Source organism: Panulirus ornatus, chromosome 59 (genome assembly GCF_036320965.1).
Source record: "Panulirus ornatus isolate Po-2019 chromosome 59, ASM3632096v1, whole genome shotgun sequence".
Classification (NCBI taxonomy): Eukaryota; Metazoa; Arthropoda; class Malacostraca; order Decapoda; family Palinuridae; genus Panulirus; species Panulirus ornatus.
This window is the reverse complement of record NC_092282.1, coordinates 8,833,092-8,851,945: the sequence shown is the minus strand read 5'-3', so window position 1 is coordinate 8,851,945 and position 18,854 is coordinate 8,833,092. Positions and strand designations below refer to the sequence as shown.

The following is an 18,854-nucleotide window of genomic DNA, read 5'->3' as shown; positions in this document are numbered from 1 at the left end:
TAAAGTTAGATGTGACCTACCGAATCTTTGCTACTTACCAAACAAAGAGCATTAATTCATTCACATTCTTAGTGCAAAGACTGTAGTGCACAGAGAATTCAAATAGAATAAATCTGAACATATCAAAGTGAAAAGTATGTTTTAAAGAAATGACAGGTTAAAGATAACACTTCGTCTGATTAGTGAATTAGCACTCTGAATTATTAAAAGCACAGGTAATATTTCATGTGGCTAATTTTAGAAAATATATATATATATATATATATATATATATATATATATATATATATATATATTTTTTTTTTTTTTTTTTTTTAAACTATTTGCCATTTCCCGCGTTAGTGAGGTAGCGTTAAGAACAGAGGACTGGGCCTTTGTGGAATATCCTCACCTGGCCCCCCCTGTTCCTTCTTTTGGAAAATTAAAAAAAAACGAGGGGAGGATTTCCAGCCTCCCGCTCCCTCCCCTTTTAGTCGCCTTCTATGACACGCAGGGAATACGTGGGAAGTACTCTTAATCCCCTATCCCCAGGGATTATATATATATATATATATATATATATATATATATATATATATATATATATATATATATATATATATATTTTCTTCTTTTAAACTATTCGCCATTTTCCGCGTTATATATATATATATATATATATATATATATATATATATATATATATATATATATATATATATATATATACACAAACAAAGTGCATAGGAACGCGCACCTTCATAGAACATACAAACCTCCAACAGCCATATATATATATTTTTTTTTTTTTTATACTTTGTCGCTGTCTCCCGCGTTTGCGAGGTAGCGCAAGGAAACAGACGAAAGAAATGGCCCAACCCCCCCCCCCACACACATGTATATACATATGTCCACACACGCAAATATACATACCTACACAGCTTTCCATGGTTTACCCCAGACGCTTCACATGCCTTGATTCAGTCCACTGACAGCACGTCAACCCCGGTATACCACATCGCTCCAATTCACTCTATTCCTTGCCCTCCTTTCACCCTCCTGCATGTTCAGGCCCCGATCACACAAAATCTTTTTCACTCCATCTTTCCACCTCCAATTTGGTCTCCCTCTTCTCCTCGTTCCCTCCACCTCCGACACATATATCCTCTTGGTCAATCTTTCCTCACTCATTCTCTCCATGTGCCCAAACCACTTCAAAACACCCTTTTCTGCTCTCTCAACCACGCTCTTTTTATTTCCACACATCTCTCTTACCCTTACGTTACTCACTCGATCAAACCACCTCACACCACACATTGTCCTCAAACATCTCATTTCCAGCACATCCATCCTCCTGCGCACAACTCTATCCATAGCCCACGCCTCGCAACCATACAACATTGTTGGAACCACTATTCCTTCAAACATACCCATTTTTGCTTTCCGAGATAATTTTCTCGACTTCCACACATTCTTCAAGGCCCCCAGAATTTTCGCCCCCTCCCCCACCCTATGATCCACTTCCGCTTCCATGGTTCCATCCGCTGCCAGATCCACTCCCAGATATCTAAAACACTTCACTTCCTCCAGTTTTTCTCCATTCAAACTCACCTCCCAATTGACTTGACCCTCAACCCTACTGTACCTAATAACCTTGCTCTTATTCACATTTACTCTTAACTTTCTTCTTCCACACACTTTACCAAACTCAGTCACCAGCTTCTGCAGTTTCTCACATGAATCAGCCACCAGCGCTGTATCATCAGCGAACAACAACTGACTCACTTCCCAAGCTCTCTCATCCACAACAGACTTCATACTTGCCCCTCTTTCCAAAACTCTTGCATTTACCTCCCTAACAACCCCATCCATAAACAAATTAAACAACCATGGAGACATCACACACCCCTGCCTCAAACCTACATTCACTGAGAACCAATCACTTTCCTCTCTTCCTACACGTACACATGCCTTACATCCTCGATAAAAACTTTTCACTGCTTCTAACAACTTTCCTCCCACACTATATATTCTTAATACCTTCCACAGAGCATATCTATCAACTCTATCATATATATATATATATATATATATATATATGTATATATATATATATGTATATATATATTATTATACTTTGTCGCTGTCTCCCGCGTTTGCGAGGTAGCGCAAGGAAACAGACGAAAGAAATGGCCCAACCCCCCCCATACACATGTATATACATACGTCCACACACGCAAATATACATACCTACACAGCTTTCCATGGCTTACCCTAGACGCTTCACATGCCTTGATTCAATATATATATATATATGAGCAAATAACATTAGAGGCTGATTTTATTTTTGATAAATGTCTAGTTCTAGTGAACTGTTAACCACATGATTTGGCATTTATTTCATTACATACTTCATTTATACAAAAAAAATGTTTAAGTATTAAGAAACTCTTGATATGTTAGTCCTTGTATCTCATGGCAATGATGTTTTTGTTTCCGTAGAATTAACCGGAGAGCAAGGCGGGCATGTCGCAAGGCGGTGAAGTCTCAGGCTTTCTACTGGCTTATCATTGTCCTTGTCTTCCTTAACACTGCAGTCTTGGCCAGTGAGCATTATCGCCAACCTGAATGGCTTGGCGAGTTCCAAGGTAGGTCAAAATTTGACCACTGGCAAGAATAAGTGCTGAATGGGAAGGTGTAGACTTTGTACAAAAAGAGTTGACAAAGGACGTATTTTAATTCTTAAGGAGAGGGTTTAGGTAAAAACAAACTTTTAATAGGTGAATAAGTAAATATATACTCTGATGCCGGGTAAGTTGATAAAACTGTGCTGCATGTTGGTAGGTATCGACTAGTGTTATGAATGAGAAAGGAAAATCTTGATTTTAGAATTGTGGAAAAAGGGATACATAAAGAGATAATTCTCGTGCAGGATGGGTGATTAAAGACTTTTTTGACACCATCATGTATATGAAGGCTAGGTTTGGTATTATGAGTGGAGTTTGTGGGGCAGGTAGATTCAGATGTGCTATAAGATTGGTTGGATAGTGTAAGGTTTACTAACTTGGGTAGATACCAATAAGATTCATTTTAGTTCTTAGATGATGAGCATGGTCCAAAAATTCCATCAATGTGTGGAAAAAAAACATGAAAGATGAATTATCATATAGAAGTTACAGAGGTTAAAGAAAGTTATATTATTACCTTGGTATTAGTCTATTTCAGTGCAAAGTGTATAGGCAGAGTGGATGTGAATGACTTGTGTAACATCTGATATGAAAGGAGAACATGGAGATGATGTTTCTTCCTTTTGAGCTTGTTCTCACAATGTGCTCTTAATTCAGACACAGGCACTATGTTAGTGGTAGATAACATGAATATATGTAGAAATACTGCACCATTCACACTGAATTGCAATGTGAGGAAGATTAGTTGGCAGATGTGTGACGGATATCATTTTGCACTGTACTCTTTATTCATACACAAGCTCAGCATTGGTTGAGAATGACTAATGTATTCAGAGATATTACACCTTTTTCAATACAAATAAGTGTGAGGACTTAGAGTGGCTGGTAATTATGGGAAGGATTTTGGAAGTGTTCATTTAGTTTGATATATTCTAGCTCTTTGCCTGGCATATGTTACCCCAAGGGTATATAAAGAGAAAGTTAGATGCAGTTGTTATATGATGCCCTCCACGAGCATGAGGTCAGTGGAGATGCCCCCATACAGGCCTCTATCATTGCAGAATCCTGCTAAAATAATAGATCACATAGTTTTTCACTTTTTTCTTGCTATCCTTTTTTCATTGACCCACAGTCTGATACAAAGTGTTTCTTTTTATCACTTAGGTTGTCAGACAATTAAATATTTTCCATGGGTCACCTTTTACATGACCCGCAGGTGATAAAAATGTCTGTGCATATATGCATTTATGATTGAGGTTGTAAGGGTACTGAGCAAGTAGCATTATTTTCCAGGTCTTTCTAGCAATGAAGGAGACCTTTATAGGATACTAATGATAAGTCAGCTTGATACTTAAACAGACATGTGAAAGTGAGAACACCATTTGATGGCCACCATATCGTAAGAGAATATCACTTGATGTTGGCCACCATTGAAGTTTTAATGTTTATTGGATAGAGAAAGACTTTGTATAGGAAGGTTTGGGGTGGTGGGGGAAGCTGTGGTACTTGGTGGATAGATAAAGACTCCCTGTAGTTTAACATAGGTAGACGTGTTTAGTTCTGTGTTAACTGGTAAGACATTTAGGGCTGTGTCTTGAGGAGAGAGGTGATTATTCTTTGGTACATGTCTAGTAGGTAAAGACTTGGTTTGGGGAGTATTAGTAGGTGGTGTTTGTTGGTTTGGAATGTATTGGTAATATATGTTAGTTTGTTTGGGGAGTAGTGGTAGGTGTTTGTTATGTCTTATTGGTGTATGTTGGATTGTTAAGTAGAGATTGTTGATAAGGAAGTTAGGTTTGGTTTTATTTTGTTAAAATCTGTTTGAACTACTTGTATATAAGGAACTGTGTGTCATAAGGTAAGCTATTGTTGATTATAGATAAGTTGGTTTTTGATATCTCCCAGTCGAGATTTAGCTTTTTGTCTGTATGGCATGTGTGAGTGAGTAATGTTGATTATTCTAAGGAATGTTTTTGGTGTGTGTCGTTTATCAGTCATTGAGTAAATAGTAGACATGCTATGTTTGATTTTCTTTGTAAACTTTTTGTGCAATTTTATTATTTAGTTTTTCAATATATAATGTATATACTCATATATGAAAATGTTTCTTAGAGACTTTTTCCATATTTCTCATTGAATATGGATAACAGTGACCTTTGGGAAGTCTTGAGTTATCAAAAACATTTTCCCTCTAACATGAATGTCTTTTGATAGTCCAGAAACGCCAAAAACAAGTGGTCTTTAATGGTAATAGATTATCAGTTATTTATTTATAGTATTATCTTGGATACAATAAATTATATCTTTCAGATATATTTCTAGATCATCTTCATAGGATTTAGTAGTTATGTTCAGAATGGCAGCAATAGGTTCAAATTAAGGTTGTAGTAGTTGGTCCATAGCCAGCCCAGCTGTTCATCCTCCAACAGGGTTTGCTTCAGCGAGGTAGCTTCAAGAAAACAGACAAAAATGGCACATTCGCTCACACTCGGTCTCTAGCTGTCGTGTTTAATGCACTGAAACCATAGCTCCCTATCCACATCCAGGCCCCACAGACCTTTCCAAGATTTACCCCAGATGTTTCACGTACCCTGGTTCAGTCCATTGACAGCGCATCGACCCTGATGTACCACATCGTTCCAATTCACACAATTCCTTACACTCCTCTCACCCTCCTCTATGTTCAGGTCCTGATCACTCAAAATCTCTTTCACTCCATCCGTCCCTCCAATTTGGTCTCCCACTTCTCCTTGTTCCCCCCAACTCTGACACATATATCCTCTTTGTCAATCTCTGTTCACTCATTGTTTCCAGATGTCTAAACCATTTCATCTCACCCTCTTCTGCTCTCTCAACCATACACTTTTTATTTCCACACATCTCTCTTACCCTTTCATTACTTACTCGATCAAACCCCCTCACACCACATGTTGTCCTCGAACATTTCGTTCCAACACATCCACCCTCCTCTGTACAACCCTATCCATATCCCATGTTAGAACTACTATTCCTTCAAACGCCCATTTTTGATCTCTGAGATGACATTCTCTTCCGAACATTCGTCATTGCTCCCAAAACCTTCGCCCCTTCCCCCACTATGTAATTCATTTCCGCTTCCATGGTTGCATTTGCTGCTAAGTCCTCTCCCATATATCTAAAGCACTTCTTTTCCTCGAGGTTTTCTCCACTCAAACTTACATCCCAATTAACTTGTCCCTCAACCCTACTGAACTTCATGACCTTCCTCTTACTCACATTTACTCTCAACTTTCTCCTTTCACACACTTTTCCACATTTACTTTCAATGATCTCCTTTCACACACTTTTCTAAACTCAGTCACCAACTAATGTGGTTTCTCCCTTGAATCATGCACCAAAGCTGTATCATTGGTGAACAACAATTGACTAGCTTCCCAGGCCATCTCATCACCAACAGACTGCACACTCACCCCCTCTCCAGAACTTGCACTTACCTACCTAACCACCCCATCTATAAGCAAATTAAACAACGATGGGGACATCACACACCCCCTGCCGCAGACCGACCTTCACTGGGAAGCAGTCAGTCTCCTCTCTTCCTGCTCATACATATGCCTCACATGGGAAACAGCGATTAAGTATAATAGATATAATATATATATATATATATATATATATATATATATATATATATATATATATATATATATATATATATATTCCCTGGGGATAGGGGAGAAAGAATACTTCCCACATATTCCCTGCGTGTCGTAGAAGGCGACTAAAAGGGAAGGGAGCGGGGGGCTGGAAATCCTCCCCTTTCGTTTTTTTTTTTTAATTTTCCAAAAGAAGGAACAGAGAAGAGGGCCAGGTGAGGATATTCCCTCAAAGGCCCAGTCCTCTGTTCTTAACGCTACCTCGCTATCGCGGGAAATGGCGAATAGTATGAAAAAAAAATATATATATATATATATATATATATATATATATATTTTTTTTTATAATACTTTGTCGCTGTCTCCCGCGTTTGCGAGGTAGCGCAAGGAAACAGACGAAAGAAATGGCCCAACCCCCCCCATACACATGTATATACATACGTCCACACACGCAAATATACATACCTACACAGCTTTCCATGGTTTACCCCAGACGCTTCACATGCCTTGATTCAGTCCACTGACAGCACGTCAACCCCGGTATACCACATCGCTCCAATTCACTCTATTCCTTGCCCTCCTTTCACCCTCCTGCATGTTCAGGCCCCGATCACACAAAATCTTTTTCACTCCATCTTTCCACCTCCAATTTGGTCTCCCTCTTCTCCTCGTTCCCTCCACCTCCGACACATATATCCTCTTGGTCAATCTTTCCTCACTCATTCTCTCCATGTGCCCAAACCACTTCAAAACACCCTCTTCTGCTCTCTCAACCACGCTCTTTTTATTTCCACACATCTCTCTTACCCTTACGTTACTCACTCGATCAAACCACCTCACACCACACATTGTCCTCAAACATCTCATTTCCAGCACATCCATCCTCCTGCGCACAACTCTATCCATAGCCCACGCCTCGCAACCATACAACATTGTTGGAACCACTATTCCTTCAAACATACCCATTTTTGCTTTCCGAGATAATGTTCTCGACTTCCACACATTCTTCAAGGCCCCCAGAATTTTCGCCCCCTCCCCCACCCTATGATCCACTTCCGCTTCCATGGTTCCATCCGCTGCCAGATCCACTCCCAGATATCTAAAACACTTCACTTCCTCCAGTTTTACTCCATTCAAACTCACCTCCCAATTGACTTGACCCTCAACCCTACTGTACCTAATAACCTTGCTCTTATTCACATTTACTCTTAACTTTCTTCTTCCACACACTTTACCAAACTCAGTCACCAGCTTCTGCAGTTTCTCACATGAATCAGCCACCAGCGCTGTATCATCAGCGAACAACAACTGACTCACTTCCCAAGCTCTCTCCTCCCCAACAGACTTCATACTTGCCCCTCTTTCCAAAACTCTTGCATTTACCTCCCTAACAACCCCATCCATAAACAAATTAAACAACCATGGAGACATATATATATATATATATATATATATATATATATATATATATATATATATATATATATATATGAACAACAAAAATTAATTAATAAATATGAACAACAAAAATTAATTAATAAATAGAGGAAATGCTTAAGAACGTACGACAACTTGATGTATACCTACATATGCACAAATGGAAGCATACTGGCATATTCAGAACATAGCTACTTAGAAAGTTCACAACAATGAGTCTATCACTCACTCATAAGCATGCATACATTTGCTTATGTGCAAATATGCCAAATGCACATGTGTACTTGGTCAATCATATGACTGTATATATGGAGGTGGAAAGATGGAGTGAAAAAGATTTTGTGTGATCGGGGCCTGAACATGCAGGAGGGTGAAAGGAGGGCAAGGAATAGAGTGAATTGGAGCGATGTGGTATGCCGGGGTTGACGTGCTGTCAGTGGATTAAATCAGGGCATGTGAAGCGTCTGGGGTAAACCATGGAAAGCTGTGTCGGTATGTATATTTGCGTGTGTGGACGTATGTATATACATTTGTATGGGGGGGGTTGGGCCATTTCTTTCGTCTGTTTCCTTGCGCTACCTCGCAAACGCGGGAGACAGCGACAAAGTATAATAAAAAATAATATTATTTATGTATTTACTTTTCTTTGTCGCTGTCTCCCGCGTTAGCGAGGTAGTGCAAGGAAACAGATGAAAGAATGGCCCAACCCACCCACATACACGTGTATTCATACACGTCCACACACACAAATAGACATACCTATACATCTCAACGTATACATATATATACACACACAGACATATACATATATACGCATGTACATAATTCATACTGTCTGCATTTATTCATTCCCATCGCCACCCTGCCACACATGAAATAATAACCCCCTCCCCACTCATGTGCGCGAGGTAGCACTAGGAAAAGACAACAAAGGCCGCATTCGTTCACACTCATTCTCTAGCTGCCATGTAATAATGCACTGAAACCACAGATCCCCTTCCACATCCAGGCCCCACAGAACTTTCTATGGTTTACCCCAGACACTTCACATGCCCTGGTTCAATCCATTGACAGCACGTCGACCCCGGTATACCACATCGCTCCAATTCACTCTATTCCTTGCACATCTTTCACCCTCCTGCATGTTCAGGGTCTGATCACTCAAAATCTTTTTCACTCCATCTTTCCACCTCCAATTTGGTCTCCCACGTCTCGTTCCCTCCACCTCTGACACATATCCTCTTGGTCAATCTTTCCTCACTCATTCTCTCCATGTGACCAAACCATTTCAAAATACCCTCTTCTGCTCTCTCAACCACACTGTTTTTATTACCACACAACTCTCTTACCCTATTAGTACTTTTCGATCAAACCACCTCACACCACATATTGTCCTCAACCATCTCATTTCCAGCACATCCACCCTCCTCTGCGCAACTCTATTTATAGCCCACGCCTCGCAACCATATAACAATGTTGGAACCACTATTCCTTCAAACATACCCATTTTTGCTTTCCAAGATAATGTTCTCGACTTCCACACATTCTTCAACGCTCCCAGAATTTTCGCCCCCTCCCCCACCCTATGATTCACTTCCACTTCCATGGTTCCATCCGCTGCCAAATCCACTCCCAGATATCTAAAACGCTTCACTTCCTCCAGTTTTTCTCCATTCAAACTTACCTCCCAATTGACTTGTCCCTCAACCCTACTGTACCTAATAACCTTGCTCTTATTCACATTTACTCTCAGCTTTCTTCTTTCACACACTTTACCAAACTCAGTCACCAGCTTCTGCAGTATCTCATACGAATCAGCCACCAGCGCTGTATCATCAGCGAACAAAAACTGACTCACTACCCAAGCTCTCTCATCCACAACAGACTGCATACTTGCCCCTCTTTCCAAAACTCTTGCATTTACCTCCCTAACAACCCCATCCAAAAACAAATTAAACAACCATGGAGACATCACACACCCCTGTTGCAAACCTACATTCACTGAGAACCAATCACTTTCCTCTCTTCCTACATGTACACATGCCTTACGTCCACGATAAAAACTTTTCACTGCTTCTAACAACTTGCCTCCCACACCATATATTCTTAATACCTTCCACAGAGCATCTCTATCAACTCTTATTATATGCCTTCTCCAGATCCATAAATGCTACGTACAAATCCATTTGCTTTTCTAAGTATTTCTCACATACATTCTTCAAAGCAAACACCTGATCCACACATCCTCTACCACTTCTGAAACCACACTGCTCTTCCCCAATCTGATGCTCTGTACATGCCTTCACCCTCTCAATTAATACCCTCCCATATAATTTCCCAGGAATACTCAACAAACTTATACCTCTGTATTTTGAGCACTCACTTTTATCCCCTTTGCCTTTGTGCAATGGCACTATGCAAGCATTCCACCAATCCTCAGGCACCTCACCATGAGTCATACATACGTTAAATAACCTTACCAACCAGTCAACAATACAGTCACCCCCCTTTTTAATAAATTCCACTGCAATACCATCCAAACCTGCTGCCTTGCCGGCTTTCATCTTCCGCAAAGCTTTTACTACCTCTTCTCTGTTTACCAAATCATTCTCCCTAACCCTCTCACTTTGCACACCACCTCGACCAAAACACCCTATATCTGCCACTCTATCATCAAACACATTCAACAAACCTTCAAAATACTCACTCCATCTCCTTCTCACATCACCACTAGTTGTTGTCACCTCCCCATTAGCCCCCTTCACTGAAGTTCCCATTTGTTCCCTTGTCTTATGCACTTTATTTACCTCCATCCAAAACATCTTTTTATTCTCCCTAAAATTTAATGATACTCTCTCACCCCAACTCTCATTTGCCCTTTTTTTCACCTCTTGCACCTTTCTCTTGACCTCCTGCCTCTTTTCTTTTATACATCTCCCAGCCATTTGCATTATTTCCCAGCAAAAATCATCTAAATGCCTCTCTCTTCTCTTTCACTAATAATTTTATTTCTTCAACCCACCACTCACTACCCTTTCTAATCTGCCCACCTCCCAAGATTCTCATGCCACAAGCAACTTTTGCGCAAGCCATCACTGCTTCCCTAAATACATCCCATTCCTCCCCCACTCCCTTTATCTCCCTTGTTCTCACCTTTTTCCATTCTGTATTCAGTCTCTCCTGGTACTTCCTCACACAAGTCTCCTTCCCAAGCTCGCTCACTCTCACCACTCTCTTCACCCCAGCATTCTCTCTTCTTTACTGAAAACCTCTACAAATCTTCACCTTCGCCTCCACAAGATAATGATCAGACATCCCTCCAGTTGCACCTTTCAGCACATTAACATCCAAAAGTCTCTCTTTCGCACACCTATCAATTAACACATAATCCAATCCTCTCATATGTAAGTAGGCCATCTCTCCTACTTACATATGTACATTTATGTATATCTCTCTTTTTAAACCAGGTATTCCCAATCACCAGTCCTTTTTCAGCACATAAATCTACAAGCTCTTCACCATTTCAATTTACAACACTGAACACCCCATATACACCATTTATTTCCTCAACTGCCACTTTACTCAACTTTGCATTCAAATCACCCATTCCTATAACCCAGTCTCGTGCATCAAAACTACTAAATATATATATTTATATTTATTATACTTTGTCACTGTCTCCCGCATTAGCGAGGTAGCGTAAGGAAAGAGATGAAAGAATGGCCCAACCCACCCAAATACACATGTATATACATACACGTCCAAACACGTACATATACATACCTATACATCTCAATGTATACATATATATACACACTCAGACATATATATATATATATATACAAATGTACATAATTCATACTGTCTGCCCTTATATATTCCCATCGCCGCCCCGCCACACATGAAATGACAGCCCCCTCCAAGATGTGCATGAGGTTGCGCTATGAGAAGACAACAAAAGCCACATACGTTCACACTCAGTCTCTAGCTGTCATGTATAATGCACCGAAACCACAGATCCCTTTCCACATCCAGGCCCCACAAAACTTTCCATGGTTTATCCCAGACGATTCACATGCCCTGCTTCAATGCATTGACAGCATGTCGACCCCGGTATACCACATTTTCCCAATTCACTCTATTCCTTGCACGCCTTTCACCCTCCTGCATGTTCAGGCCCCAGTCACTCAAAATCTTTTTCACTCCATCTTTCCACCTCCAATTTGGTCTCTCACTTCTCCTTGTTCCCTCCGCCTGTGACACATATATCCTCTTTGTCAATCTTTCCTCTCATTTTCTCTATGTGCCCAAACCATTTCAAAACACCCTCTTCTGCTCTCTCAACCACACTCTTTTTATTATCACACATCTCTTTTACCCTTTCATTACTTACTCGATCAAACCACCTCACACCGCATATTGTCCTCAAACATCTCATTTCCAGCACATCCACCCTCCTCCACACAACTCTATCGATAGCCCACATCTCGCAACCATATAACATTGTTGGAACCACTACTCCTTCAAACATACCCATTTTTGCTTTCCAAGATAATGTTCTCGACTTCCACACATTTTTCAATGCTACCAGAACTTTCGCCCCCTCCCCCATCCTATGATTCACTTCCGCTTACATGATTCCATCCTCTGCCAAATCCATTCCCAGATATCTAAAACACTTCACTTCCTCCAGTTTTATTTATTTATTATTTATTTTGCTTTGTCGCTGTCTCCCGCATTAGCAAGGTAGCGCAAGGAAACAGACGAAAGATGGCCCAACCCACCCACATACACATGTATATACATACACGTCCACACACGCAAATATACATACCTATACATCTCAACGTATACACATATATACACACACAGACATATACAGATATACACATGTCCATAATTCATACTGTCTGCCTTTATACATTCCCATCACCACCCCGCACATATGAAATAACAACCCCCATATATATATATATATGTTTCCTTGCGCTACCTCACAAACGTGGGAGACAGCGACAAAGCAAAAAAAAAAAAAAAAAAATATATATATATATATATATATATATATATATTTTTTTTTTTTTTTTTTTTTTTTTTTATACTTTGTCGCTGTCTCCCGCGTTTGCGAGGTAGCGCAAGGAAACAGACGAAAGAAATGGCCCAACCCCCCCCCCCATACACATGTACATACACACGTCCAGACACGCAAATATACATACCTACACAGCTTTCCATGGTTTACCCCAGACGCTTCACATGCCTTGCTTCAATCCACTGACAGCACGTCAACCCCTGTATACCACATGACTCCAATTCACTCTATTTCTTGCCCTCCTTTCACCCTCCTGCATGTTCAGGCCCCGATCACACAAAATCTTTTTCACTCCATCTTTCCACCTCCAATTTGGTCTCCCTCTTCTCCTCGTTCCCTCCACCTCCGACACATATATCCTCTTGGTCAATCTCTCCTCACTCATTCTCTCCATGTGCCCAAACCATTTCAAAACACCCTCTTCTGCTCTCTCGACCACGCTCTTTTTATTTCCACACATCTCTCTTACCCTTACGTTACTTACTCGATCAAACCACCTCACACCACACATTGTCCTCAAACATCTCATTTCCAGCACATCCATCCTCCTGCGCACATCTCTATCCATAGCCCACGCCTCGCAACCATACAGCATTGTTGGAACCACTATTCCCTCAAACATACCCATTTTTGCTTTCCGAGATAATGTTCTCGACTTCCACACATTTTTCAAGGCTCCCAAAATTTTCGCCCCCTCCCCCACCCTATGATCCACTTCCGCTTCCATGGTTCCATCCGCTGACAGATCCACTCCCAGATATCTAAAACACTTCACTTCCTCCAGTTTTTCTCCATTCAAACTCACCTCCCAATTGACTTGACCCTCACCCCTACTGTACCTAATAACCTTGCTCTTATTCACATTTATATATATATATATATATATATATATATATATATATATATATATATATTGCCGCTGTCTCCCGCATTTGCGAGGTAGTGCAAGGAAACAGACGAAAGAAATGGCCCAACCCACCCCCATACACATGTATATACATACACGTCCACACACGCAAATATACACTCCTACACAGCTTTCCATGGTTTACCCCAGACGCTTCACATGCCCTGATACAATCCACTGACAGCACGTCAACCCCGGTATACCACATCGATCCAATTCACTCTATTCCTTGCCCTCTTTTCACCCTCCTGCATGTTCAGGCCCTGATCACACAAAATCTTTTTCACTCCATCTTTCCACCTCCAATTTGGTCTCCCACGTCTCGTTCCCTCCACCTCCGACACATATATCCTCTTAGTCAATCTTTCCTCACTCATTCTCTCCATGTGCCCAAACCATTTCAAAACACCCTCTTCTGCTCTCTCAACCACGCTCTTTTTATTTCCACACATCTCTATTACCCTTACGTTACTTACTCGATCAAACCACCTCACACCACACATTGTCCTCAAACATCTCATTTCCAGCACATCCACCCTCCTGCGCCCAACTCTATCCATAGCCTATGCCTCACAACCATACAACATTGTTGAAACCACTATTCCTTCAAACATACCCATTTTTGCTTTCCGAGATAATGTTCTTGACTTCCACACATTCTTCAAGGCTCCCAGGTTTTTCGCCTCCTCCCCCGCCCTATGATTCACTTCCGCTTCCGTGGTTCCATCCGCTGCCAGATCCACTCCCAGATATCTAAAACACTTTACTTCCTCCAGTTTTTCTCCATTCAAACTTACATCCCAGTTGACTTGACCCTCAACCCTACTGTACCTAATAACCTTGCTCTTATTCACATTTACTCTTAACTTTCTTCTTTCACACACTTTACCAAACTCAGTCACCAGCTTCTGCAGTTTCTCACATGAATCAGCCACCAGCGCTGTATCATCAGCGAACAAAAACTGACTCGCTTCCCAAGCTCTCTCATCCACAACAGACTTCATACTTGCCCCTCTTTCCAAAACTCTTGCATTCACCTCCCTAACAACCCCATCCATAAACAAATTAAACAACCATGGAGACATCACACACCCCTGCCACAAACCTACATTCACTGAGAACCAATCACTTTCCTCTCTTCCTACACGTACATATATAAACATCCAAAAGTCTCTCTTTCGCGTGCCTGTCAATTAACACGTAATCCAATAACGCTCTCTGGCCATCTCTCCTACTTACATACGTATACTTATGTATATCTCGCTTTTTAAACCAGGTATTCCCAATCACCAGTCCTTTTTCAGCACATAAATCTACAAGCTCTTCACCATTTCCATTTACAACACTGAACACCCCATGTATACCAATTATTCCCTCAACTGCCACATTACTCACCTTTGCATTCAAATCACCCATCACTATAACCTGGTATCGTGCATCAAACCCACTAACACACTCATTCAGCTGCTCCCAAAACACTTGCCTCTCATGATCTTTCTTCTCATACCCAGGTGCATATGCACCAATAATCACCCATCTCTCTTCATCAACTTTCAGTTTTACCCATATTAATCGAGAATTTACTTTCTTACATTCTATCACATACTCCCACAACTCCTGTTTCAGGAGTACTGCTACTCCTTCCCTTGCTCTTGTCCTCTCACAAACCCCTGACTTTACTCCCAAGACATTCCCAAACCACTCTTCCCCTTTACCCTTGAGCTTCGTTTCACTTAATTGCTGTCTCCCGCATCAGCGAGGTAGCGCATGGAAACAGATGATGAATTGCCCAATCCACCCACATACACATGTATATACATAAATGCCCAGACACGCACATATACATACTAATACATTTCAACGTATACAGACATATACATAAGCGCCCGTACACACACATATACATATTAATACATTTCAGCGTATACATACACAGACATATACATATATACACATGTACATATTCATACTTGCTGCCTTCATCCATTTGTATCACCACCTCACCACACATGAAATAGTATCCCCTACCCAGCATTACAGCAAGGTAGCGCCAGGAAGGCAAAAAAGGCCACATTCATTCACACTTGGTATCTGTCTCTCATGTGTAATGCACTGAAACCACACCTCCCTTTCCACATCCAGGTCCCACAGACCTCTCCACGGTTTACCTCAGGCACTTCACATGCCTCGGTTCAATCCATTGACAATGCGTTGACCCTGGTATATGACATTGTTCCAATTCACTCTATTCCTTGCATGCCTTTCACCCTCCTGTATGTTCAGGCCCGAATCGCTCAAAATGTTTTTCACTCCATCCTTCCACCTCCAGTTTGGTTTCCTTCTTCTCTTTGTTTCCTCCACCTTTGACACATATGTCTTCTGTCAGTCTTTACTTGCTCATTCTTTTCATGTGTCAAAACCATTTCAACACGCCCTCTTATGCTCTCTGAAACACATTCATTTTATTACCACATATCTCTCTCACCCTATCATTACTTACTCGATCAAACCACCTCACACCATATATTTTCTTCAAGCATTTCATTTCCAATGCATCCACCCTCCTCCGCACAACCCTATCTATAGCACATGCCTCGCATCCATGTAACATAATTGGAACCACTATTTCTTCAAACATACCCATTTTTGCTCTCTGAGATAACGTCCTCTCCTTCCACAATTCTTCAACGCTCCCAGAACCTTTGCCTCTTCCCCCACCCTGTGACGCACTTCCGCTTCCATGATTCTATCCGCTGCTAAGTCCACTCTCGGATACCTAAAACACCACTTCCTTCAGTATTTCTCCATTGAAACTTACCTCCCAGTTAACTTGTCCATAAACCTTATAACCTTGCTCTTATTCACATTTACTCTCAGCTTTCTTCTTTTACACACTTCACCAAACTCAGTGACCAACTTCTGTAGTTTCTCAGCAAGGAAGCACCAGAAAACAGATGATGAAGAAACACCCATCCACTCATATATTCATGCATGCCCATACATGTATATATAAATATATTTTATTTTTTTCATTATACTTAATTGGTGTTCCCCTCGTCAGCAAGGTAGTGCCAGGAAACAAACGAATGGCCCGTGTACTCGTATACATATATATATAATTATATGTATATGTACATAAATGCCCATACACACACATATACATACATAGACTTATACATATCAACATATACACATACACAGACATACATATATACACATGTACATATTCATATTTGCCTGCCTTCATCCATTCGTGGGACTTCCCTACCCCACAGGAAACAGCATCGCTAACCCCAGCTTCAGCAAGGTAGCGCCAGGAAAACAGACAAAAAAGGCACTACATATACATATACACATAAAAATACATATATTTTTATTTTTTTATTTATTTATTTATTTATATATATATATATTTATTTATTTATATATATATTTATTTATTCATTCATTATACTTAATTGCTGTTTTCCGCATCAGCAAGGAAGACCTCGAAAATAGACAAAGAATGGCCCATCCACTCATAAACTCATATATCTACATAAAAGCCCATATACATACATATACATACATATACATAAATTTACATATCAGCATACACATATATTCATCCATTCCCTGCACCGCCTTGTCCCACAGAAAACAGCATTGCTACCCTCTGTGTCAGTGAGGTAGCACCAGGAAAACAGACAAAAAAGGCCATATTTGTTCACTCTCAGTCTCTAGCTCTCATGTGTAATTGTTGTTCACCAGTGATACATCACTGATGGCTGATCTGAGTGAGAAACTGCAGAAGTTGGTTACTGAGTTTGGAAAGATGTGTGAAAGGAGAGAGTTAAGAGTAAATGTGATAAAGAGCTTGGTTATTAGGTTCAGCAGGGTTTAGGGACAAGTTAGTTGGGATGTAAGTTTGAATGGAGAGAAATTGGAGGAATTGAAGCATTTTAGATATCTGGAAGTGGACTCGTTAGCAAGTGGAACCATGAAAAAGGAGGTAAGTCATAGGGTGGGAGAGAGGTCGAAGGTTCTGGGAGTGATGAAGAATGTGTGGAAGGAGAGAACGTTATCTCAGAGAGCAAAAATGGGTATGTTTGAAGGAGTAGTAGTTCCATTATTATATGGTTGCAAGGTATGAACTATAGATAGGGTTGTACAGAGGAGGGTGGATGTGTTGGAAATGAAATGTTTGAGCACAATATGTGGTGTGAGGTGGCTTGATCAATAAAATGATAAAAGGGTAGGAGAAGTGTGTAGAAATAAAATGATTGTGGTTGAGAGAGCAGAAGAGGGTGTGTTGAAATGGTTTGGACATATGGAGAGAATGAGTGAGGAATGGTTGAGAAAGAGGATACATGTCAGAAGTGGAGGGAACAAAAAGCATGAGATCAAACTGGAGATGGAAGGATGGATTGAAAATGATTTTGAGTGATCAGGGCTTGAGCATACAGGAGGGTGAGAGGTTTGCAAGGAACAGAGTGAATTGAATGATGTGGTATACTAGGGTCGACATGCTGTCAGTGGATAGAACCAGGGCATATGAAACATCTGGGACAAACCATGGAAAGGTCTGTGGGGCCTGGAAGTAGATAGAGAGCTGTGGTTTTGGTGCATTACAGATGACAGCTAACGACTGAGTGTGAAAGAATTTGAAAGTTTTTGTCAGTCTTCCTGGCGTTACCCTGCTGAAGCAGGGGGTAGTGATGCTGTTTCCTGTGGGGCGGGGTAGCACTTAGAATGGATGAAGGCAAGCAAGTATGAATATGTACATGTGTATGTATGTATATGTCTGTGTATGTATGTATATGTGTATATGTTGTTATGTATATGTATGTATATGTGCATGTATGCATTTATGTATACATATATATGTGTACATGAGTGGATGGGCCATTCTTTGTTTCCTGTTACTACCTCACTGATGTGGGAAATAGCAATCAAGTATAATAGATAAATATAGTAGATAAATTGGAATGGTGTGGTACACTGGAGTGAACCAGGGCATGTGAAAAGTTTGGGGTAAACCATGGAAAGGTCTGTGGGGCCTGAATGTGGATAGGGAGCTGTGGTTTCAGTGCATTACACATGACAGCTAGACACTGAGTGTGATCGAATGTGGCCTT

At 40.7% G+C, this 18,854-nt stretch overlaps 1 protein-coding gene across 45 annotated transcripts in view; it reads left to right on the top strand.

The window, feature by feature from the left end:
- Positions 1–18,854, top strand: part of LOC139767191 (muscle calcium channel subunit alpha-1-like) — a 1,449,841-nt gene that overhangs the window by 659,326 nt on the left and 771,661 nt on the right. For all 45 annotated transcript variants that reach the window (XR_011717010.1, XM_071696301.1, XM_071696297.1 and 42 more), the window contains one exon: positions 2,482–2,627. Coding sequence is in view for 44 of the 45 variants with exons in the window: in XM_071696301.1 (XP_071552402.1) it covers positions 2,482–2,627 (146 nt within the window). In the remaining variant the exon portion in view is untranslated. The remainder of the gene's footprint in view (positions 1–2,481; positions 2,628–18,854) is intronic.